This window comes from Carya illinoinensis, chromosome 6, assembly GCF_018687715.1.
Source record: "Carya illinoinensis cultivar Pawnee chromosome 6, C.illinoinensisPawnee_v1, whole genome shotgun sequence".
NCBI classification, from domain to species: domain Eukaryota; kingdom Viridiplantae; phylum Streptophyta; class Magnoliopsida; order Fagales; family Juglandaceae; genus Carya; species Carya illinoinensis.
In genome coordinates, this window is record NC_056757.1 from 26,926,209 (window position 1) to 26,951,915 (window position 25,707).

General features: G+C 35.6%; 2 protein-coding genes across 3 annotated transcripts; one reads left to right on the forward strand and one right to left on the reverse strand.

Annotated features, from left to right (window-relative positions):
- The first annotated feature begins 8,237 nt into the window (after window positions 1–8,237).
- On the forward strand, window positions 8,238–17,414 carry LOC122313900 (WRKY transcription factor 72A-like). Its single transcript, XM_043129199.1, has 5 exons — window positions 8,238–8,448; window positions 14,683–14,742; window positions 15,087–15,638; window positions 16,059–16,172; window positions 16,296–17,414. Exons 1-5 carry the CDS (start codon window positions 8,296–8,298, stop codon window positions 16,881–16,883), a joined length of 1,467 nt encoding a protein of 488 aa, XP_042985133.1. The 5' UTR covers window positions 8,238–8,295; the 3' UTR covers window positions 16,884–17,414.
- Window positions 17,415–18,097: 683 nt separating this feature from the next.
- Window positions 18,098–21,859, reverse strand: LOC122313899 (pentatricopeptide repeat-containing protein At2g02750). Of its 2 annotated transcripts, none has more exons than XM_043129198.1 (2): window positions 19,250–21,859; window positions 18,098–18,703 (listed from the first exon to the last, which is right to left on the reverse strand). In XM_043129198.1, exon 1 carries the CDS (start codon window positions 21,669–21,671, stop codon window positions 19,818–19,820), a length of 1,854 nt encoding a protein of 617 aa, XP_042985132.1. In that variant the 5' UTR covers window positions 21,672–21,859; the 3' UTR covers window positions 18,098–18,703; window positions 19,250–19,817. The 2 variants fall into 2 exon arrangements, with proteins under 2 accessions (XP_042985132.1, XP_042985131.1); XM_043129197.1 differs by having other exon boundaries at window positions 18,098–18,708.
- Window positions 21,860–25,707: the final 3,848 nt, after the last annotated feature.

A 25,707-nucleotide genomic window follows, 5' to 3' on the forward strand; every position in this document is an offset into this window, starting at 1 on the left:
AGTCGGAAGTTGGAATTGGAATCGGTACCCCTATTGGTTCCGATTTTCGATTTCCGACTTTCTTTAAAAAAAATTATCCAATTGCAAAACGACGTCGTTTTGCAGCTGGATTATTTTTTCTTATTGACTGGAACGGCGTCGTTTCATTTAAATGGGAACGATGTTATTTTGAATCACGGCTAACTTGCATCCGACTGCAAAGTGCAAACCTCGAGCCGCGAGGGTCCCCGTCCATCACAGTATCACCGATTTGAGTGATTTCACAGAATCACTATACTCAATAGCCTCTCACGGTCTCACCTCCACAGACCTCTCACGCCGCACGCCGCATGAAGCCGCAGCCCCCCACTGACCTACGTCCGTTGTAGACTGCCAGAGGTAGTCGTCGCTGCAGTGCCAAATCCGACCAGTTTTTTCCAATCGGTAAATATAGGTGACTCCGATTGTGTATTCCGATTCCGAATTTTATTTAAACGGATTATTTGATAATTGGAATTGTTCTGTGAATTGTGAACGACGTTGTGAAATGTGAATATATTGAGGAACCGTTTTTCATTTTCAGCCTTGGTTTGGTTTGTACATATATCATCATGTGCCTGGTATTGCACCAAATTTATTGACATAAAAATAAATATATATTGCAGTTCCCTTTTAATGTCTTTGCTTCTCGATTGATGGCCTATCTATTAAAATCTTTGTAAAAATTACTTGCTGCTCTTCTCCTCTTCCTGCCTGAATAATTTACTCTATCATGACAATAATGTAAAAATCAAGTGATAATTTACTTTTTTTTCATCTGATGATTTATTTAGTAGAGTGGTTAAGGGGGCTTGGGTATTAACATATATATATATATATATATTTAGCTAGCATGCATGCCAGCCCACCTGAGTACACCATGCATCCCCACTTCTTTGACCGACCGAATTAGCTGCTATGCATGTCTTTTTTGTGAAGCCAATACATGAATTTTTCGTGGATGTTGGGGTCCACTTTATATATATATGTTGCCCAGATGACTAACACAAGAGGAGGGGTGAATTGAGTTGTATTAAAAAAATAACAATTATAAATCAAATATATAATATAAAATATAAACAAAATATGAAATAACAATAAATATAAAGAGTAAGGGTAAGAGAGAAGCAAACTCAGTATGTTAACGAGGTTCGGCCCCACTGCATACGTTCTCGCCTCAAGCTACCCCTTGAGAATTCTCAAATTCACTATTCAACCTCTTTCAGGTGGAGATAGAAACCTATTACATCTTTGAACAACACCGCTACAAAGGATCCGTGTAGAACACCCTCTACACTTACAATCACCTTACACGTGGTGATTCAACTATTCCCCGTGTAGAATACTTTCTACACGTACAAGGGTTATACACACCATTTTTTTGATACAAAAGCTGATAGTGGGTAGGTTATCAGAAAATACTCCTCAATGAGTTAAATAAGAACAATACAGCGCAAACTATATCTCTCAAAATGAATAAAGATTAAGGCTCAATGTTTAGAGAAGAGAGAATGAAAGTTTTGAATGAATGTTGTATGCTCTTGGTGTTGTGAATGTGAAGCTCTCAAATGATCTATTTATAGGCATATGAGACTTCATATTCAAATTTAAAAAGATTCACATGTCAAAGACAACATCATTCACTTTTTCAAAAAATTCAAATAAAAGGTTCTTCTTTTTTAATTGTCAAAGACAACATCATTCATTTTTTTCAAAAAAATCAAACCCAATCTTTTACTTTTAGCATATGACAAAAGGAGCACACTTTCATTTTCAAAAAATTCAAACCTAATCTTTTACTTTTTGTATATGACAAAATGAGCACACTTTACTTTTCAAAAATTTCAAACAAAATCATCTACCTTTTGTATAAGTCTAAAAAAACATCAATTACTTTTGAAAATATTCAAATAAAACATGCACATGTGAAAGATGACAATCAATCAGTTTTAATATTTTCAAAGTTCAACCCTTTAATCAAGGCATGCACATGCAAAAAATGACAATCAATCATCTTTCAAAATTTTCCAATTTAATTTTCAAAAAATATTCATGCACACGTGGAAAATGTATTTTAATGCTTTATGATAAAATATTAATTTTGAGCATTAATCCTAATTTCGAATTTTAAGAGATTTACAACATTACTCTATGACTTTAATGTGAACTTATTTCTTTCTTGCTCATGCTTGGTTCTTTGATGTGCTTGATTCCATTGTGTGAACAATTTGAGCTTGAAACTCCTTTATTCTTTGAATTCATTTGTTATCATCAAAATCTATGTGTAGATTTATAATCACATGAAACTTGAAACCTTGGGTTCAACAATATACATTATAATATATATGTCCTAATTTATATATATATATACACATTAACTAAAAATCTAAAAATATATAACTAAAGGTTAGGCCAGTTCAAATATAAATTCACAGGCAGCTCTTGACCTGTCTAGAGCTAGATTGCTCCTAATCTTTTATATTCCACTTCTTCTAAGAAACAATTCAAGTTTTAAGGTGTGAGTAGCATTGAGTGTAGAATTTTTTTTTTTTTTTATAAGTACATTAAGTGCAAAAGTTACAAACACCAAGACCCATACCACCTGAGCATTGTTGGCAAGGCCGTAAAGAATAATAAGAGTAAGATGAAAATAATAGTTATTGAAGGTCAGGCCTTCATTCACCTTTTTAAGTGCTTCAGCCAGTAACTTCTTATCCAAAACCAAGTCATCTGGGACATTAGTTCCCCAAGTAGCAAGCCTTTTCTCCTCTACTGGTGAAGGTATCTCTGTTGTAATGTTTCATAATACAATGTCAAGTTAAATAAATATATACGCTTTCTTATTTATTTATTTATAGGTAAATAAGTTTTTTTACTTTATAATCAACACATAAGCTTCCTATTTCCATAAAAATAGGACCTAGAAAAATGACTGGAACTGAACACACCTTCAGTAGCTTCCTTACGAGCGATATTAGCCTTCATAAGATCTGTTGCAGCCTCAGAAGCTTATATTCCAGCAGCACCAGTGCAATAGCTGTTTCGGATCGTTTGCTTGCAGCACTTGTAGCCCCACTGATGATCCATCCACCATGAACCCCAAACACTTGTATGGTTGTTGATGAAAACATCTTCTTTGTACTTGCTTCTTGGAAGTGCTTTCTCCTGTTAATAGAATGAGGCAAGACCACATAAGCAAGAAGTAAAACATGAAAGATTGACCTCCTTTGGCATTGTTTATGCATTGATAGTTTTACAGTCTAATGCTTACAAATAAAAAAAAAATCATTCATGTACAAGATACACGTACACCAATCAATGCATTTTGTCTCAGTGGAAACAACCATATAACATCACAAAGGAGCAATATCAGCTCCTAGGAATCTAATAACAATACGCATTAGATTATAACTATGATTGCAAAATTAGGAGTTATAACTATGCATTGGGATAGATGTAAATGAATTGTAACAGCCCCCCCCCTCCAAACCCAAAAAAAGAAAAGCACAATAAAACCCAAAAATTAGCTATGATCTTTACGGATTAAGTACTACTCATGAGCCACTTTTTCAAAGTTTTTTTCTTTCACTATAAATTAATATCTCTCGTACATATATATATATATATACTACATGATGATGTTATTTATGATGATGTAATTTATGGAGATGTGTATATTTTGTCTTTTGGAGACTTGACTCTTAATGCCGTCTTTATTTTAGATGTTGATCCATTTACTCCCATGATCTTATAAGAACTCCATATTTAACCATTTACTCTTTCAAAGATGTAGTCTTGCATGATTGCATCACCTATTATATGTATCAGATTTCAAACTATGGAGGAAGAACCATATGGGACTCCAGAACAGGATCAATATGCCACAATACCGTCCCCAGCACCGAGATCGAGACCCACTTCCAGAACACAAACTTCATGTGCAAGTAGTCGATTCTCACTCCCCGTAAATATAGAAGATGAGGATACATTTAATGAGGAGGATGAGATGGGTATTGGGGATGAGCCGGATGTACCATCTCCATCCGCGAGGGCCAAGCCACCACGTCTATGATCAAATAAAAAAAGATTATGGAGGTGGGAACATTTCACCAAGGTTAACGGTGATCCCTCAGAACCGCACGCGGCTTGCAACCATTGTGGCCAAGAAGTTGCATGTCATTCAAAGAAACAAGGCACTACTTGTTTGATATCACATCTAAATGGTTGCAGGAGGTATAAGATAGCGAAGGGATTGGCGGCCAAAGATCAGACAATGCTGAGTTATGAAACTTCTACCGCGACTGATGGTACGCAACTTAAGAAAATGGTTATCCCTCAATACAGTGAGAAGATGTTGAGAGATGTGCTTGCCGAGATGATCATTGAAGATGAGATGCCTTTTACTACAGTTGAGAAAAGAGGATTCTGAAAGTTTATCAAGCTCATTGAGCCACGATTCCCATTGCTGTCATGGTATACAGTGGTGCAAGATTGTATGAAAATGCATTTAAAAGAGAAGGCTGAAATGATACAAATGTTTGTGAGGATTGGCCAGAGAGTCTCATTTACGACTGACACATGGACGTCTATACAAAATGTTTCCTACATGTGTATTACAGCACACTATATTGACAGTTCATAGACTTTAAAAAAAGGGATTATTGGATTCAAAGAAATTAGTGATCATAAGGGTGCATCAATTGGGGTGGCAATGGATGATTGCTTGAAAGATTGGGGAATTCAGAAAGTTTTATGCATTACAGTTGACAATGTCAGTGCCAATGATACTGCAATTGAATGGTTCAAGTGGAATACGAGAGTGAGAGATGATGTCATCCGGGACCATGAGTTTATCCATATTCGTTGTTGTGCTCACATAATCAACCTGATTGTGACTAAGGGGTTAAAAGAGGTTGACGATTTCATTACAAAAGTCCGCAACATTGTGCGGTATGTGAGGGCTTCCCCCCAAAGGCTGAAAAACTTTAAGGCAATAGAAGAACAACTTGGGATAAAACATTCACGGATGTTGTGCTTAGATGTTCCTTCTTGATGGAACTCTACATATATGATGTTGGATGTGGCACAGAGGTACCAAAAGTGTTTGAGCGGATGGAGGTGGAAGATGGGGGCCTTAAGTATGCTTTGCTGGTGCCTGTCGGAAAGGGGCTCGATCCGCCGGATACACATGATTGGACGAGTGTAGGATTTTTTGTCACATTTTTACAGATTTTTTATGATATTACAATGAAAATATCTAGATCCGCATATACGACTGCAAACTTGTGGTTCAGTCAGATCTTGACACTACACCACCACTTGGAAGATGGTTGTGATGACCCTAGCGGACTTCTATCTGGTATGGCTCAGAGGATGCTGTCCAAATATAATAAATATTGGGGCAAGTTGAGAAGATAAATAGATTACTCTTTGTGGCTGTGATCCTTGACCCCCGAATCAAGTTGACCGTAATAGAATATTGGGCAAATTCCGTCCTTGGGGCAATGAAGGCTGCATCGTTGATTACAGTGCTTAAAACCGATCTTGATGACTTGTACAATCACTACAAAAATAGTGGACAACCTTCATCTTCAGCGGGTACCTCACACGTGACTCCGACACCTCCCTCTGATGACTTTAGCCCAGTAGGTGCATTGCCTTGACGCCGTAGGAATTACGACATCATGAATGAGTATCATCAGCTTGTTGCATCGAAGAATATTATGGGGTGTACTTCAGAGGTTGAACGGTATTTTATGGAAGAGGTCGAGGCACCTAGTCCTACATTTGAGATATGCATTTGGTGGAAGACTAATTCCATCAAGTATCCAATCCTTTCCCGTATTGCCCGAGATGTGCTAGCCATTCCTATTAGGACGGTTGCATCTGAGTCGACATTTAGCACTAGAGATCGAGTGTTGGATGCTTTCCAGAGTTCTTTGTCACCATCAACGGTGGAGGCCCTCATTTGCACACAGAACTGGATCAGTGATACACCCTTTGGACTAGATAGCATTGGCATTGATAATGAGAGCTATAGGCTTGAAGATGGTAACCTTATTTTACTTGTTTTTTTATTATTGATTATTTTAATTATTTTTATGATTTCATAAATTTATTTAATTTATATTTTTTTTATCATTTCACAGATGTAATTGTGAACTCCAGTATAGTTGCCGATGACTGATGGAGTATGGATAAAGATAAGTTGATATCAGAATTAACTTAATCTTTATTAGTATTAATGGTAATTAAATTTTACTTTTACTATGTTCAATTTTCTGGATCAATATTTGGTTACATTTATTGATTGAATACTTTTTTATCTTAATTTCAGGTATTTCAAATGACCAACTACGATGCTGCAAATGATGTTTTTTTTTTTTTTTTGTTGAATCAAAATGCTTATTCTTATGGACTGTTTAATCAAACTTTGAAATAGGCTGTTATTTCTATTATTCATTGTTTATGATCTTCTGAATTATGTATAATAATTAATTATGCAGTCTAACGTGTTCAACAAGAGATCGATTTGATATTTTAGGATGAAAATATTGTACAAATACTCGTTGTATCAGGAAAATTAATTAATTATACAATTTAACGTATTCAAGCTTTTATATATTTCAATTACATTGAAAATAAGAATGAAATCTATACAAAAATACATCAAATTAATAAAAACTAAAGTTTCACCTTTCAAGTACCAAGCTAGCATCACTGTCACTGTGTCACATAAAAAAACAAAAAAGAGAAATATTAATAGAGTAGAAAATATTTAATACATATTCAAACTCCATTCAATAAAATAATTCATATTTGTTTAATTGAGAAATACTAAACAAGAATAATTTATATATAAAGTGAGAGTTTTTATTAAACAATGATAAAATAAATTTAAAAGAAGATAAAACCTATTAAAATAAAGAAGTCGGAATTATAGTTGGAATTCGGATTTCCGATCGGAATTCGAAATTCCTACCGGAAGTCGGAATTTGGGATTCCGTCCGGAAGTTGGAATTCCGACTTCCGTTCGGACATCGGAAGTCGGAATTCCGAATTCCAAACAGAATCGGAATCGGAGCTCGATTTCGACTCCGACAAAAGTTGGAATCGGAAGTCGGAATTCCGATTCCGACAGAGAGTCGGAATCGGAGCTCAGCCCTAGTTCATTGCCTCATTGGGAATATTAAAGTCTGTCTACATAAGATATTAATTATGCTTAAGTACTTGTTGGGTACGAAGTTGTGATTAATTAAACATGAACCATTGACCTAATTAGGAATCATATAATATGAACACGAAAGTTGTTCATTGTATGCGTGTGGAAACAGACAAGACATATATATATATATATATATATATACATACACACACGTATATCTTAAGATCATCTGATCAGAAACTTTCAAAATTATGCTATTAATTGATTCTTTTTGCTTTGTCTTTTAGTATGAATTAATGCAATTGAGATTCATTAATCATTCTTTTTTTTTTCTTGGACCCTTATATTCATTAATATAATGCTATTATATATTTTCAAATTCAAGTGACATCTATTAAACTCATCAAGGTGTGATATTTGTGTAATGCAATTGAGATTAAATATTCACTACAAGAAAAGTGGGATTTGTGACTAAAATTTAATGACTAAAATGACTATTTTTCACAGTTTTCATAAAAAATAATCATTTTAATCACTAAAATTTGATCACAAAAGCTTATTTATCTTTGTAGTGATTATTGGATGGTTCAACGCATAAATATATAGACATAAAGTACTGAGATTTTATATAAAATTATATAAATAAATTAAATATTGTATTAGACTCATAATCCAAGATTTCAAAAGATATTGCCGTTCAGTTTTATTTACAAAGTGGGTAAGATATTTGATGATGATCATTCATGTGAACGATGGACGAAAGTGTCAAGAAATTATGAAAATGTAAAGTCAAGGTTGTTTGTCTTATTATACAATATTCAAGAATATGAATTAATGAAATGTTTAAATTCAATATCATCATCGACCTGGTCTTGTCATTTAGTGCAAGTTTTTGGGAATATTAATAATTATATATCAGTGTTCATACGTACACCGTTTGACATTTCTCAATGATAGTAACATGCTTGCATGCCAAGGATGACCATCAGACTCTAGCTAGGGTTTGAAAAGTTTTTTAGAAGAGATCAAAAGACAAAAATTTAAGGCTTGAGGCCTTCAACCTCCTTAATTATAATAATATAACTAAGATATAAAACTAGGCTTCTAAAGAAATGGACAACACTTGTCCTTCGGAAATAATGTCTTTCCTTGGAAACATAGCAGTCTGCAGGGAAGAGATCAGAACAGCGGTATTAAAGGGTACTAAAGATCATCAAGCTGGGAGTAGTACTAATTTATATGATCATTCCATGGAGATTAGCAAGGTAAATTTCTTCTATTCCGGCCTGCTGCAGCATGCATGCAAATGATCTATAATACTTCGCCATGCATTCATGATGATATATAGATCGAATTAATTAATGATTTCTTTCGTGATATTTTTTGGTTTTCCTCCTTGGGATCGATCAATTTCTCATACCTTGCAATAGAATTAAGTACCAAAGTACAAATTCAAGCTGCTCGATCATTATCTTATGAGCAAGTAATTTATAATTTACTTGCGAGCAAGCTGTTTGGGACTGCCATGATCATGAGTCGATCATTTTGGAGGTTCTTTCTTCATGATCTAGCTAGGACTCATGATCAGTTTTTGAATTCTGCAATATGGGTACTAATTAATTAATTAGCAAACTGTAGCTCAAGTGTGTGTGTACATGTATATATATATATATATATATATATGTATATATTGGGATATTGTTGATCAAGAAATCTAAACAATTCGATGCATGCCATTTTAGTTCAAATGGGAAAAAAATCTAACCATGCATGCAGGGTCACACAGGTCGTAAATAATTAACCAAGAAGTTCGAAAATGAACAATATTAATCTCAATTAATGAAGATACATGATCGATCGATGTCATGATATAAATTATAAATAAATAAATTTAGTTTTCATCTTCTATTCTTAATTAATTCCTTGATCTCTTTATTGAGTTAATTATTTCAAGCTGGGTTTTGTTTTTCCTTTACATTAAATATTTCAGGCTTTTCTTTCCAGCTATTTCAAGATAGCTTATCATATATATATATATATATATATATACATATTATATCTAGCTGAAGAAATTGTCTCGAGACCTTATATATATATAAATATTTTAGTTGTAAAGATATTCCATAAAAATAAACTTATAAATTAACGTAACTCGATGTGTATGGTATATTATATGTTAGATTATAAAATAACTTTTATTGTAAAAGCTTATCATATATATGAAACTACATCAATTTGTAAATTTATTTTTATGAGATCTTTTTATAGTTGTAGTAGCGCTTTTCTTATACATACATACATACATACATATATGTATGTATGTATATATATGTACGCAAGTATATATCTACTAATGATTAATGTTTTATGTTCCTAAAGTATTTTTAACCTTAAGTAAGTTGAAAGTTATGAACTCCAAAAGCCATATCAACCAATTGACATTGCCGGTTGATATAGGTATTAAATTGACCATATGATTTAAGTCGATATGTATAATCACGTACGTGGTAGACCATGATCTTATCACAACCACAGACTTGAGAATGGCCGGCCATGGCTTTCTAGGCTAGTCCATGTTAGACGAAGCATGGATGGATGGAATTCATCTTGTTAATTTCATTCTATTGATGTATCAATATATATACAAAAGAAAGGGAATAAAAAAAGGAATAAGTTTGTTACATATAACTGTAGAGAATAAAAGAATTTACAATACTCTACGGTTCCTTTCTAGTTTGCACACCACGTGTTTGTAATAAATTCTCCTCAAATGTAGCTGAGTCCGAAATAGAAGCATATATCTTAATACACCCCTTCGAGTCCAACAATGTATCTACAATATTGAAACTCGACTTGAACCAAAGAAATTTGTCAGCAACCGGTGGTTTTGTTAAGACATCCACAATTTGATCTTTGGAGCTAATGAATGAAAATTTAAGCATGCTAGCAGCCACCCTATCTCTAACAAAATGAAAGTCAATATCCATGTGTTTTGTTGTTGAGTGATAGACATGGTTAGCTGAGAGGTACGTCGTCCCTAGGTTGTCACATCATAAAGTAGGAGCTTGAGAAAGCTTGATACCAAGTTCACACAACATAGTTTGTAACCAAATTAGTTCAGCTGCTGAGGAAGCTATCGACTTGTACTCAGCTTCCATTGAAGACCTAGCAATAGTTTGTTGCTTTTTGAAGCTCTAAGAGATGAGGTATTTGCCGAGGTAGATGCAAAACCCTCCAGTGGAATGGAGATCATCTGGACAACCCCCCAATCAGCATTTGAGTAAGCTTGGAGAGTGAGAACTGATTTGGATGCAAAGAATAGACCATCATTTATGGTGGCTTTCAAATATCTGAGGATGCGCTTCATGGCACTCTAAGGAGGGGCTTTGGGGGAATGCATGAATTGACAAATCTTGTTAATGGAGTAAGAGATGTTTGGTCTTGTCACCGAGAGGTATTGCAAACCTCTCACAATGATGCAATATAGTGTAACATCCTCAAAATCTAGGGTATCGGATTTGGATAATTTTAGGGAGGCAGCCATTGGTGAGGACATGGGTTTAGCATGAAGCATATTGTTTTGGCTGAGAAGATGTTTGATGTATTTTCTTTGGGATAAAACAAGTCCATCAGTGGTGTAATCAACTTCAATACCCAAAAAGAAAGACAGAAAGCCTAGATCTTTTATTGGAAAGGCAAGTCCTAAATCATGAATGAGATAAGTGATGGCCGACTATTTTGAGGATGTTATGACTATATCATCCACATATATGAGAAAATACATATGAATGTCATTGCAATTGAGAATAAACAAAGATGGGTCTGCTTTAGAGGCAATACAACCATAATCAAGGAGCTAGGAACTTAACTGAGCAAACCACACTCGTGGTGCTTGCTTAAACCTATAGATAGCTTTCTCAAGCTTGCAGACATAGGAAGGCTGAGAAGGATCCACAAATCCTTGTGGTTGTTGTATATAGACATTATCAGTGAGCATACCATGTAAAAAAGCATTTTCAATGTCAATTTAATGCAAAGACCCACCACGAGAGATAGCGATGGATAGAATTAACCGAATGGTGGAAGGTTTCACTACTTGGCTAAAGGTGTCATGGAAATCAATACCTAGTTGTTGATGAAAACCTTTAGCAATGAGACGTGCCTTCGATCTCTCAAAAGAACCATTGGCTAGGGTTTTAGTGTGAAAAACTCAATGGCATCCCAGCACATTTGTGTGAGGTATAGGAGGTACTAAAGTCCATGTTTGATTTCAGATGAGAGCTTCGTATTCCTTAGTCATGGCCTCCTTCCATTTTGTGTGTTTGACATCCTCGAAAAAAGTTGATGGATCATCCAGTACACCTGCAAAGACAGTGAGACAATTTCAAGTAGGATACAACATGGTTCTATCAGTAAAATTTCGAGGACGAGAGGAATTTGTGTGGGATCGAGTGATGATAAGGGAGTGAGGTAGGATAAAACACGGGTTAGGGATATTCAAAACAGGAGATGGAGAGGATTCGAGAGAAGGGTCAAAGGAAGGGGTTGGTGTTTGTGAAAGTATTAGGCTAGAGATGGAAGGAGATCGAGTTGGGCCGTGGTTGATGGAAGAGAGTGATGCTTGGATGTGGGCCTAAGATGGAGGAAGGAATGGGTAAGGAGGCCATCTAGGAGGGAGATGGATCAGATTGTGGTTTGGGACGAGTTTTGGACAGAGGGAATGAATTTTCGTTGAAAATTACATCACGAGAAATATACATGCGATTAGTGTTTAGGTCAAGACACTTGTAACCTTTATGGGCTGGGCTATAACCTAAGAAGAGACATGACGTGGACCGAAAATTTAATTTGTGAGAGGAATATGGTCGGAGATTGGGCCAACATTCACATCCAAAGACTTTAAGGAATTTGTAGTCAGGTTCTTGATGATAGACCAAGGAGTAGGGTGATTTGTTGTTTAGGATCGGAGTGGGTAAGAGATTAATTAGGAAAACTGCAGTTTCAAAGTCCTCGACCCAATAAGAAAACGGAAGTAATGAGTGGGCTAGGAGGGCAAGGCCCGTTTCTATAATATGGCGATGCTCTCATTCTTTGAGACCGTTTTGTTGGTGAGTATGAGGGCATGAAAGTCTGTAAGTAATGCCAAGTTGTTTGCATAAAGGGGTGAGAGGTTGAAATTCACCTCACCCTTTGGTTTGTAAGGTGATGAGCTTGGTATTAAATAGTCTTTCAATGAATGGTAAAAAAGTTGAGAAAATTAGGAAGACATCCAATTTTAACTTGATGGGAAAGATCTAAACAAAACGTGTAAAAGAGTCCACAAATGAAAGATAGTATTTATAACCATTTCTTGAGACATAGTGGGCTGGACCCCATAGGTCAGCACATAACAGTTGTAAAGGCCGAGTATAATGGACCTGTTTTGAAGGAAAAGAAAACTGATGACATTTTGTTAAGGGACATTCGAAGCACTGAAAAACAGAGTTTGTGGGAAGTATTGGCAAACACTTGGACCACAGAACACAAGAGACCAAGGTTAAGGAGGGGTGCCTAAGTCTTCGGTGCCATTGATCCATGGAGATTCGTTCACCAATATGAGTAGGTGGAGACGACGAAATGGTTGTAGCAGAAGGAAAGTGGTAGAGTCCATCACGGGTTGGACCGATGAGGAGGATTTTCCAGGTTACCTTGTCCTTCACAGAGAAATGAGTGGAGTGAAATTCAAAATAACATGAATTATCAAGATAGAATTGAAGAATAGATACTAAATTTTTCATGATGGATGGAACATGCAAGATATTCTTGAGAAGAAAGGTAGATGAGTTTAAGGAGAGGGAGGTATCACTGGAGATTTTGATTGGAAGACCATTGTCATCACCTACTCTTATAGTCTCACCACCGGCATATGCTTCAGATGATAGATTCAAGTTAGAGAAATCATTAGTGAGATGATGTTTGACTGCAAAATCGGGTTACCAAAATGATTTAGAAGGCTGAGTCTAAGCTGTGTAGTTTGCAGAGAAGTTATCGGGAGTTTCATATTGGTACGAGTGGTTGAATCGATGTCGGCATAGAAGTACGACGTGTCCAGCCTTGTTGCAAACTTGACAAGTTGGGCGTTGAGCATTGTATTGCTGAGATGAATTTGAGGGATAGGGAGGTTTGCCACTACGACCATTGTAAGGGTAACGTCCCCTACTACGCCTTTTTCATCCTCCTCGATTGGGTCCACAATTATGTTGATCTCTTGTAGAGGAGGTATAGTTTGCAGATGGTTCCAGAGAAGAATTAATGGGTTGGTTTGTATGAGTAAGTTGAGATTCATGGATAAGAAGGAATTGATAGAGTTCGTGAAAGGAAACAATGGTGGTTCTGGAAGGGATGGAGGTAACGAATAGCTCGTACGAGGGACCAAGTCCATTTAACAGATAGCTAACAAGGTCCTTATCTGATAAAGGACTAACAGTAGTAGCAAGGGAGTTTGCAAGGAGACAAACCTTGCCAAAATAATCAGATATTGAATGTTCACCTTGGGAAAGATTAGTGAGTTGAAAACGAATTTGAAATTCTTTGGCATGAGATTGAGATGAGAACATGGACAAGAGGGAGGTCCATAGTTGGTAAGCAGTTTTGGAGAAGAGGACGTGACCTAGAATAGAGTTCGAAAGGGAGGAAAAGAGGATGCTAAGGACCAACTGGTCAATACACCTCCAAGAATGAAAATCAGGGGTGGGTTTTGGATTAGATTGGGAGGAATCGGAGAGGAACTCTAATGGAGGTTTGGAAGAACCATCGACGAAGGAGAAGAGATCCTGTCCAAGTAGGTAGGCAAAGATTTGAACGTTCCATAAAAAATAATTATCAGTGGAAAGTTTTGAGGTTACTATGTGAGAAAAAGAAGAAGTAGCAGAAGAGTGAGGGGAAGGGGAAAAAGACGGATTGACTGCCATTGATGCAGAATCGGAAGGACTATTGGTCTGTTGGCTCTGATGCCATGTTAGACGAAGCATGAATGGATGCATGAATTCATCTCGTTGATTTCATTGTATTGATGTATCAATATATATACAAAAGAAGGGGAATAAAAAAAGGAATAAGTTTGTTACATATAACCATAGAGAATAACAAATTTACAATACTCTACGGTTCCTTTCTAGTCTGCACTTTGTGATAAATTCTCCTCATGTGTAGCTAAGTTGGAAACAAAGGTTTATATCTTAATAGTCCACAAAGACAAGCTAGGGTAGATTAATAGTTATGAATTGCATGTCATGAATCTCTTTTATTTTGTTATCTTTTTCATTTTCTGTTAGTGATTGAATCCAATTTTCATCTTTCTTTTACTCCCTTGATCAATTTCTTTCTTCTCTTTTCTTCCTACATATTTATATGTATATCTATCTATCTTCACACGCCCTAATTAACATCTACATTTAGAACCAAAAAACACTGATTTTTATCAATATATAATAAGTTTGATCTCCAACATTTGCATGCAGGTGCCTTTTTCAGCACTGGAGAATAATAAACAAGACTTGCTTTCCACAAGAAAGAATCAAGTAAGATCTTCGATCTATATATATAGAAAAAATCTATTTATCATTAATTTTTTCATCATATATATTTTTATTATCTCATGACATGGCATTAAATGATAGGTTCAGAAGTAAAATATAATAAATAGTCTCCAATCATCTAATGTCACATCATAGAATGATTAAAGGATAATAAAAAGTAGATGATGATCAGTAACATTCTTATATATATATATATATATATATATTTATTTATATATAACAAGAACTTGTACGTAGGCCAAATTTGAGAATAACATGATTAATGTTAAAGCTTCTGATGTCAAACGTTCTCATTTATCTTGACCTAATTTAGCAAAACATTTTAGGTTGACCGGGAGGATCAGCAGCTAAATTTTTCTGAAGCTGAAATGGGCGAGGTTAAAGAAGAAAATGAAAGGTTAAAGATGTTACTAGCACGAGCGTCAAAGGATTACAAATCCCTCCAAATGCATTTCTTTGACATTCTTCATCAAGAAAAAATCAGGTGCACAGATAGTACAGTTTGTAGCCACCAGGAAAAGGATGAACTTGAACTTGTCTCCCTCAGCCTTGGGATGACGTCAACTGATGCAGTCAGAAAGGATGAAACAAAGAACCGCAATTTGAGTAATGGCCGCCAGGAGGATCAGAAATTTGATGGAAAACTTTCACTGGGGTTGGACTGCAGATTTGAACCAAGTTCAATTTCAACCGTGAACAGAAGGAATTCCAGCTCCATTAACAGCTTTGAAGAACTGAAGGAAGAGGAGCCCACTGAAATTGGGCCACCGAGTAAACTTTTAAAGACTCTGAAAAATGCAGATGATCAAGTCTTACAACGTCAGAGTCCATTGAAGAAAGCTAGGTTTTCTGTCAGAGCTAGATGCGACACCCCAACTGTTAGTATCAAACTAATCTATATACATTTCAGAACCATTATATTGAAAATGCTTCAGACTCGAATGCGAGTCTGAAGAAGAAAGTTAAAGAAAAATGCCTTGGAAGTCTTCGGTGTCAACATGCAATATCTCATGAATGCATCAAACCTTTGTTACAAGTTTTCAGTTATAATGTTTATATATACCTTTGCACTAAGAGTAGTAAGGCATGTTTTCGATGAATTAAGATAAAAATTATAAATTAAATAAAATATTATTAGAATATATTTTTTTAATATTATTTTCGTTTAGAAGTTTTAAAAAGTCAAATTGTTTATTTTATTTAGTTTGAGAATTTAGAAAAATTGTAATGACTAGATGAGATGGATATATTATAAAAACAAGCTAGGCCTAAGTGATACAAATTTTTTTCATGGACAGATGAACGATGGATGTCAATGGAGGAAGTATGGACAGAAGATATCAAAAGGGAATCCATTCCCGCGGGGATACTACCGCTGCAATGTCTCATCATCTTGTCCAGTGAGAAAGCAGGTATATTTTGGGCAAAAAAATCATTTGTAAGCCTGCTTATTGATCAGAAACCTAACACAATATTGAGGTGGAAGCTGCGTTAACTCGTATCAGCTGTATTAGATTCTTTCTCAATCTTTTCAGGTGCAAAGATGTGTTGATGACATGTCTATCTTGATCACTACATATGAAGGAAAGCACGACCACCCGCTTCCAATTTCAGCAACTGCCATGGCTTCCACCACTTCTGATGCTGCTTCTACGCTTCAATCCCGCTCATCGAGCTCACACGATGAAGCTCTGATCGTTACCTCAGCTATTGCCCCCATATCCACCTCCAGTACTCCTAGTACTACTCTCCGTGGATTTAACTTCAATCTCTCGCAAAGTACTTCAAGACCACAACAATTCTATATTCCAAACTCTTCGATCTCAACATCAAATTTACACCCAAGTTCAGCAACTGTTGACCTCACCACTGCACCATCCACCTCTCGGCCTTTTGGCTGGTTTTCTTCTAGCTTCTCATCTGTACCACGATATTCATCAACGGGTCTCAATTTTTCCTCATCATCTTCCTCTTCTTTAGAGCCTAACACCCTACAAACACATTGGAATGGTCATACTGGCTACAACGGAACATTGGCTTACAATATAAATCATATCGGGCATCCGTATTTGAACACTACTGGCCGAAAGCAACCCTTCCAAGAAGATTTGTACCAACCTTAATTACATGATGAGCAGTCAAAATGCTTCTCAGCAGCCTTTCAAAGAAAGTATAGTATCGGCAACCAAGGCAATCACATCATACCCGAAATTGTAGTAAGTTATAGCCGCAGCACTCGCATCATATGCTGGTGGCCGGAGTTGAAGTGTGATGAATCCCATGAATCCTATCTACTCTGGCCAATGGCATAGGGTGTGGGCCAAGCTACTTGAACAAATCTTCCTCTTTAAATTCTACACGTACAGCAAGGTGGTTCTGCTCTGTTCCCATCTTCATTTCAACACTATTCTGTATCTAAAAGTTCTTCCGCGACTTCTGCTGACGTACAATAGGGACAATTTCAAGTTCTGAGTGTAAGATTAGTGCTATCTTTAATGATCAATATTTTAGCTATTTGTGAAACGAGCTAGGCTTGCTGTTTGGGTTTTCTAGATCTTGTGCGTAATGAAGTCTATACACGGTTGGTAGAAATATTTCATATATATTTTGACTCCTTTTTTTGGTTGTAACATTAATTATGCAGTTTGATCTTATATGTACGAGCCGGGAATGAATGAATATCACCATACAGGAGGTTTAATACAACACGTTTAAACATATATAGCATTCGACTCCTGGCCGGGTACATAGACCAAGAAGTGAACAACTCTGACTAATTAATGATACTTGTTACTCGCCTAAAAAACGAAAAGAAATTCTAAATGCAGATGATCTTAAGAGTTTAAAATTCTCAGAAACCCTCGGTAAAAATTTCCCTTCCTGCCTTTTTGTAGAGGATTCAAATAATTCTTGGCCAAATTTACTCTGCAACGAAAAATGTTATTCACATATATACCTTCGGATATTTTTCATTTATGTCATTGATTGTGATTTGAAGTCAATGGTTAGCGATATATCGAAAAAATAAAAATAAAAATTGTATTCAAATTACGATTCCAACCATAGTTGCTCAGCAATGGCCAGTCTCGACCATGATGCTTAAGTGTCAAAATATCATCTCATGTGAAAATGAAAATACTTTAATCACTCATAAACTGAGGTTCATTTTATATAATCTCTTTGTACATGTATGTAACAGTTCTAAGAAAAAACAGAGGTTCATCCTCGGGGCTCTCCTGCTAATTCTAATCCCATGGAGGTGGCCATTTGGCGCCTCCAGTCCCCGGGATGAATACGAATGGGAACAAGGGATTGATAAATTATTTTCTCTCGACCATGATGCATAAGTGTCGATCCGGATCCCTTTATATCGACAAATTTCTCTCTTAAAAAAAATTAAATTAAATAACAAGATTTTTTTTTCATTATATTTCTCGCAAAGTATTGCGCTATCCAAACACATCTTGTTCAGTGGGATCCACAACTTCCCCTAAAAAACTCATAAAACTTCAAACTTTTTTCTAAAAATTCTCAAAATTTTTTCCTCTTCTCAACATTCAAACAAGCACTAATTCAACCTGGCAAGACGAACATCAAGAACTTCATTACTCAATCAGCAGTCCTTCAAGGTCTCGAGGATTGTATGGTTTGGCAGGACTGCTGCATGAGCCAGCCTATTTCTGATTTTGGCTTCCTTACATGCCTTCTGCTGAGATATGATTTTTGCTGTTACTTGAGTATTCTTCTAGCCCAAATCAAAGAGAATGAAAGAGAACCAAATTGGTGGGTCTTCCGGTAGTTGAAGGACCAAAGAAGAAGATAGTCGGGAGCATAACGATGGAGTATGTCAGATACTTGCAGCTGAAATCTGAGCTTTTCTCCAATATTTTAGGTAGGTTATATAGACAGCTTTAAATCTTCGTGTGCACCGGCGAGCTCTCCACTGCACTTTGAAATAATAAAAAATAAATAAATAACTCAATTGTTTCACTTTGAGAACATAGTCAAACTACTCAAAACATTGTGCAAATTAAGTTTGAAGTATACTTATACACCTTAATGGTCACCAACAAACAATGCTTAAAATTGATCACTAACCAGAGGCCACGTCCTGTACATCTTCAGTAAAATTGATGCTGAGACATAGATTATAAGTTGTCGCTTTATATAAATCATTTAAGGGCAATTATGTGAATAACAGCTGGGTTAAAAAGGCTATTTTCCAACTTATATCAAATAGTAATGAGTACATTGTTAAGGGGGTAAAAAAAATCTGTGAGAGTTGATTTTGGAAAGAGGATAATTGCAATATGGGCAAATTTGCCTTAAGGTTATAAGTGGACTTAGCTTATGTATGATGTGAGCAAAATACAATACAAGACACGTAGAAGGAAGGAGCTACAATGAAAGGGAAAAAGTATGTCTCTGAAAGAGGAATTTCTGTTCATCTTAACCCGTTACTCCATGCTAGTATTTGTTGTGCACTCACTTCAATTTGCAAAGCTGACTCTGATGGACTCTATGCATATTATTGCCTCCCAAGAAACCAGAGAAGTCGTCCCAACAATTACATGCAAACTCATTCAACACTTCGTATTGTGATGCAGTCTTGCCTCCAAATCAGTTCACCTGATTTATGTGGAAGCGGGAGAGGATAATATAGTTGTTGGCGTCATCATGACATTCAGAGACGTGATTTCTTGCTCCAGTTATGAACCCCTCAGCCATTTTGATAACCACTTTGGTTTGCAGTGAATGAAATGTTGAAACGGTAATGCTTCTGGTGTGGGAATCCTTAAAATGTATGGATGTGGAGAAATGTAAACAGATCTTTTGGGACCAGGGAATGGCTTACGATCGTCAATCAATACTGTGTATGTACTTTTCATGTTTTTCCTATTAAGCTAAAGCCAGGGTACTTTCTCAAACCTTTGTCGCTCATTATCCCCCTAATCCTTTCCACATCCTTAAAATGTATGGATGTGGAGAAATGTAAACAGATCTTTTGGAACCAGGGAACTGCTTACAATCGTCAATCAATACTGTGTATGTACTTTTCATGTTTTTCCTATTAAGCTAAAGCCAGGGTGCTTTCTCAAACCTTTGTCGCTCATTATCCCCCTAATCCTTTCCACATCCCTCCACCTTCCACATGTGGCATATATATTAGACAAGATCACGAAAGGAGACGGATTTTCTGGCTCCAATTCTGACAGATTTATTGCCATTTCTTCCCCCACTTTTGAATCTAAATGACATTTACAAGCACCAAGTAAAGAAGCAAAAACAGATGCAGAAGGCTGTGGTAGTTCTTGTATTAATTCTTGAGCTTCATCCAATCGACCAGATCGACCCAAAAGGTCCACCATGCAACCAATGTGTTCTGGTTTTGGTTCCAAACCATAATCTATATTCATCTTCCTTAAAAGTTCCCAAGCCTTTTCAACCTGGCCAGTGTGGCCACAGACAGATAATACGCTAGTAAACGTTGCCGTACTTGGTTGTACTTTTTCTTCAACCATCTGGTCAAATATCCTAAACGCAGATTCATCCTGCCCATTTATTCCGTAGCCAGATATCATAGCATTCCAAAACGCAGGGTCATCAGGTTTTCTATCAAACTGATCGAAAATCCTTTGTGCCAACAAATAATGACCACATTTCATGTAAATATCAATAAGTGCAGTGGCAATGAACTCGTCAGTACTGATATTGGTTCTAATCGAGTGCCCATGAATCTCTTTTCCACACTGCAGAGCAGACAGATCTGAACAAGACGGTAAAAGACTTGTGATAGATTTTAAACTTGGGACTACGCCAGCAGATATCATTCTCTTGAAGCAATTAATGGCTTCAATCCCCTTCCCCAGTTGTGAAAACCCGCTTATCAATGAATTCCAAGTTGCTGAATCAGGTACCAGCCCTTCAGATTCTAACTGTTCAAATAACTCAACAGCGTTCTCACTCTGAGCATTCAACATCATGCCGGCAATCATGGAATTCCATGTTATTAAGTTTCTGCTTCCATCAAGCTCTTTGAAAGCATCAAATGCCATTTGCCAACAGCCACATTTGGAGTAAAAGTCCACCAGCGCCGTTGCCGGCTTAGCATCAAATTCTGTTTCAGTTTTCATTATGAGTCCATGCACTTGCCTACCGAATCGAAGATACAGAAGACTAGCACATGCAGAAAGAACCAAAATAAAAGTAACCAAGTTTGGCTGTTCGACTGAACATCCCCTCATATCCTTAAACATGTCCAAAGCCGTATGTGGAACCCCATTCTGCAAAAGTCCCGAAATGAAAGCATTATAGCTAACTACACTCTTATTAGGTAACCCCTCAAACACCTTTGAAGCTGAAACCAAATCTTCATAATTTGAATACATTGTCACAATCGAGGTTGCAACAAAAACATCCGTCTCGACTCCCAATTTTATCGCCCAGCAATGTATTTCCATGCCACGTCCAACGCTTTCACACGCCGACATTAAACTAGCTATAGTTCCTGAATTCGGCCTGCACGTTCCAAACCCCACCTGTTTAAACACCGAGAATGCTTCTCTGCGATACCCATTTTGTGAAAACCCCGAAATTAAGGAATTCAATGAAACCAAGTTTCTTTCAGGCATTTCATCGAAAACCTGGAGTGCATCTTGTAATAGATACAGTTTCATGTACATGTCGGTGAGAGAAGTGGCTGCATAGACGTCGGAAAGAAAACCCATTTTGATGAGATGGGTATGGATCATCTGCCCTTGTAGAGCTGACCCGAGTTTGGCACAGGCTTTGAGGAGAGGAGGAAAGGTGAATTTGTTAGGAGGGAGCGAGGCCGAGTGGCATTGGGAATACAAGGAAAGTGCTGCTCTGTAGGAGCCATCCGTGATAAGCTTGGCAACTTCGCGTTTCATGGGACAGGTTCTAAAATCTAAAACGGCCAGGGCAGCATCAATTTACCAGTCCTCCGAGGTCGGACTCCGGAGGTTTTGTTGGGCTTAACTCCGGTTAAGCTGTTTCCAAACTCAAACCGGACATATTTTTAAACAAATCGTGCTGCTACAGTGCTACTTCTTCGTAAGCCCTACGGCTATTTTTAAATTTAAATTTCTGTTCAAATTCGAGGCTATTTATGAATTATGTTTGGTTAGTGATATCATATCATATTATTTTATTATTATTTATAAATTATCTAAAATTACTTCAACATTCAAACATAGTCTGTAAAAGAGACAGATATATGAAAAATGTCATATAATATTTGTTGAGGACAATATTAAATGAGTAATAAACAATAGTATCTAAATGAGTAATATTTGGATATTGAGATGAATTTGAGTTATAAACAATAATATTTTATGGGTCCATTGAAATGAGTTTAATTTTTATAGGTTGAGGTGGATTTAAATTTTTATGTTGAAATATATAAAGTAAGTTTAGATGAGTATAACTTTTTTATGGGAAGTTAAGTAGTGGGTCCTATCAATAATGGTTTTAAATGAGTTAAGATGAGTTGAGTTTAGTTCAACAATCAAATATAACCTTAATGTGTCTTATATCTTTCTCACTTGAAACTTTCAAGTTTAGGTAAGAATTTTATGGGACCTTAGAGCATTGACATTGGTAGCTGCATATGCAAATGCAAAGATATATTTGCTTAAGATGATCCTTAATTTAACTGCATTAGATTATGCATCTCTATAATTTTACATACCTATGAATAGTATCTCTACAAGTTTAGAGATTTATTATTCACTCTACAAATTTTATTTGACTAATTATTTCTCTCTCTCTCGACACCAATGAGATTAATTTTCATCGCAAGACCTCTGTCTTCTCTCTCGTACAGTTCCTTCTTCTCCATCCCTCCCTTGACTTGAATAGAGCCCCAATGGAAGCAAAAACCTATGTAGCTCTCTCTCACGACGGCTCTTGATGGACCTAGTGGCGACTCTAGACTCTTCTCATCACTGTCAGGTATGATTTTCTCCCTCTATTTCTTCATTCTCTCTCTAGCCAAGTAAACAATCTCTATTTCTTCCCCCCAAAATTCTTGATCATAGAGTTTTTTCTAAGGATTCGATCTCCCACAAGGACGGTGCACTTCCTCCATCGCCACTGACTTAGAAATCACCACTATCGCTGCACCACCTTGTGTTTTCCATATCGACTACCTAGGATAAATTAAACATTGATCTCTTTGTTTTGACTAGAGGTTTTTATTACATAGATTTCGATTTTTTAATTGTTGTTTAGATGTTTGTTTAATTTAGATTAGGGTTTTTATTTTTGAATTGATTTTAAGGATGAATTTAGGGTTTCTATTTTTTAATTTTTGTAAGTAAGTCTTTTGATTTTTGTAAACATATAGGAACATAACAGAGTATTTTATTGCTTTATCCTCTGTTTTCTTAATCTAGATTTCATTTGGATTTTCTGTTCATGATTTTAGATTAGGGTTTCGATTATGCTACTATTATGTACTTGTACTATGCTTTTTGGATTAACAAGTATAATTAATTATGTATTTGTACTATATTGTTCTTGTATTATGTATTTGTAATATGTTGTTTCGCTATTTTGACCATGCTTGGTGTGTTTGTGCACCTATAATCACAATGTTTGGTGTAATTAGCATGTGTTGTGTCATCAGAAATGCTTGGTATAATCACTATGCTGCTATAAATTATCTAATTAGCATGTGGTTCCTTCAGAATTTACGTGTATCATCATAATGTTTGGTGTATCATCGCAATGCTTAGCATCACAATGTTTAACTTATTTTAATTGGCTTGGAGTTGCTGTTAGGAAACTGTTTTAATCTCGAAGTTTTCTCAATTTCTGTTTTGAAGATGTTTGATTGTAATTTGTTGTTGGTTTTGCTAATCCTCTGTTATAATGTATTGTTTTAATTGCAAATATGATTATGAGTACATTAATTGATACTTTTGAATGATGAACACTTTGTTTTTCAATACAAAAGTGTTGTTTTAGTAATATTTTGTCCTCCAATATTTTATTGAAGGATGAACACTTTAATTGATGATGATCCATTCTTCACCACATTGTTAAAAAGTGGTGAGAGTGGTATTAACAACCTTATGGATACTACAAATGTTGATGTTCAAGCGACAGAACCCTAACAAGAAAAAAAGGGCACCTAAACAAAAATTTCAACAAGGTCTGTCATTTAATATAGTGTAAGATGCTCTCCTTATTTCAGTCTGGCTTAATATTAGTATAGACTCTATACGGGGGACTGACCAAACCTTCATACATTGTGGAGTAAAATTTATGATTACTACTTTACCTATAAAAAACTTAATGGTCAAGAACGGTTTGTACCCTCTTTTACCAATCGGTAATCAACCATTTAAAAATGCGTCAATAAATTTTGTGGTTCCATGGCCCAAGTTGAAAGAATGCATCCAAGAAGTGTGACCAAGCTGGACAATGTATAATGGTTTTTTTAATGTTTTATTGTTCTAATTATTAAGTATTTGTAATGACAGAGCATACTAATTGTTCCACTATTTTATAGATTAATAAGTTAAAGATTTTGTACCGAGAGACCCAAAAAGCCAACTTCAACATAGATTATTGTTGGAATCTTTTGATGTACCAATCGAAATGACAGCCACACATGGAACTCATAAGAAAAAAAGATAATGTATCACATTCATGTATTACTTCAAACCCAATATTATTAGGGGAAGACATGAAAAATATGCCTGTGGATTGTGAGAGACCTCCGGACAAAAAGGTTGAAAAAGAAAAAGAGAAATAAAGAAAAGGTAAATAAAGATAAGATAATGAATTTATGAGGCCTTAAGGCAAATGAAAGATGATAGAAAGATTTGTATGTTAGAGAGAAGAGAATCAATAATGAAATTTGACAATGATAGATTTGAGTTACTACTTGTTAAGAAGAGAAAACTTGAAATGGAAATTAAGGTTCAAGAAGAAAGATCTGAATTAGTAGCTCTTAAGAAAAGAAAAACTTATATGGAAATTATGAAATTGGATATTGATTCTATGAATTCTAAACAATAACAGTATTTCCATAAATCTTTAGATGGAAATCATTGAGGGACAAAAGAACAAGACCATATCTTGTTGGTGGAAATACTTTGTTGGTGGTTGGTTGCTAGTGGGTGGTTTTGATTGGGTCAATTTTGTTATTGTTGGTTGTTGGTGGAGCTACTGCTTGGTATTGGTGGTGGAAATTTTGGTGCAGTTACAACTTGATGCTGGAAAGAAGGGTAGAGCTACTGCTTGGTATTGGTGTTGGAAAGAAGGGTGGAGCTGCTGCTTGTTTTGACTACTTGGTATTGGTTACTGCTGTTTGTATTTTAGACTGCTTGTATTCCATTTTACTTTGTATTAGTTTTGTTGTTAGAAGTTTGTAGTTTAGACAACTTGGAGGGATTTGTATTAAGTGTATGAATTTGTATCAAAATAAACTTTTTGAAACTTGTATTAAGTTGATTTTGATATATAGACTTTGTATTAAAGTTGATGGTACAAACAGTTTTTAAGCACATGTTAATATTTGTTGGTGATATTGAGCACATGTTAATACAAACTGTTTTTGAGCACACAAGATTCATTTTTTGTGTATATATAAATTTGGTCATTTTAATATATGAAATTAGTAAATTTGGATACATGAAATTGGTGTTTTTTAACACAGATTAAATAATGGAATTTGTAATTGATGCTAATTGCAAAATTTATTAAAAAAAAAAAATTAGGCAAAAGATTAATAATAATAACTTTTTATTATTATTTTGGTTTAAAGATGTATAATCCAATATGGAAGTTATGCTTGAATGACAAAGTCAATATCCAAAAGAGTTGATTTTGCATATGCATATAGAAAAACTAATACCAATGCTCTTAGAACATGTTTGGACACTTGAAATATTTCAAAATTTTATGAATAGTAAT

Coding starts and splice junctions, on each gene's coding strand:
- LOC122313900 (XM_043129199.1), top strand. CDS start 8,296: ATGGACAACACTTGTCCTTCGGAAATAATGTCTTTCCTTGGAAACATA. Junction 8,449..14,682: donor ATTCCATGGAGATTAGCAAG/GTAAATTTCTTC, acceptor ATTTGCATGCAG/GTGCCTTTTTCAGCACTGGA. Junction 15,639..16,058: donor CTAGATGCGACACCCCAACT/GTTAGTATCAAA, acceptor TTTCATGGACAG/ATGAACGATGGATGTCAATG.
- LOC122313899 (XM_043129198.1), bottom strand. CDS start 21,671: ATGAAACGCGAAGTTGCCAAGCTTATCACGGATGGCTCCTACAGAGCA.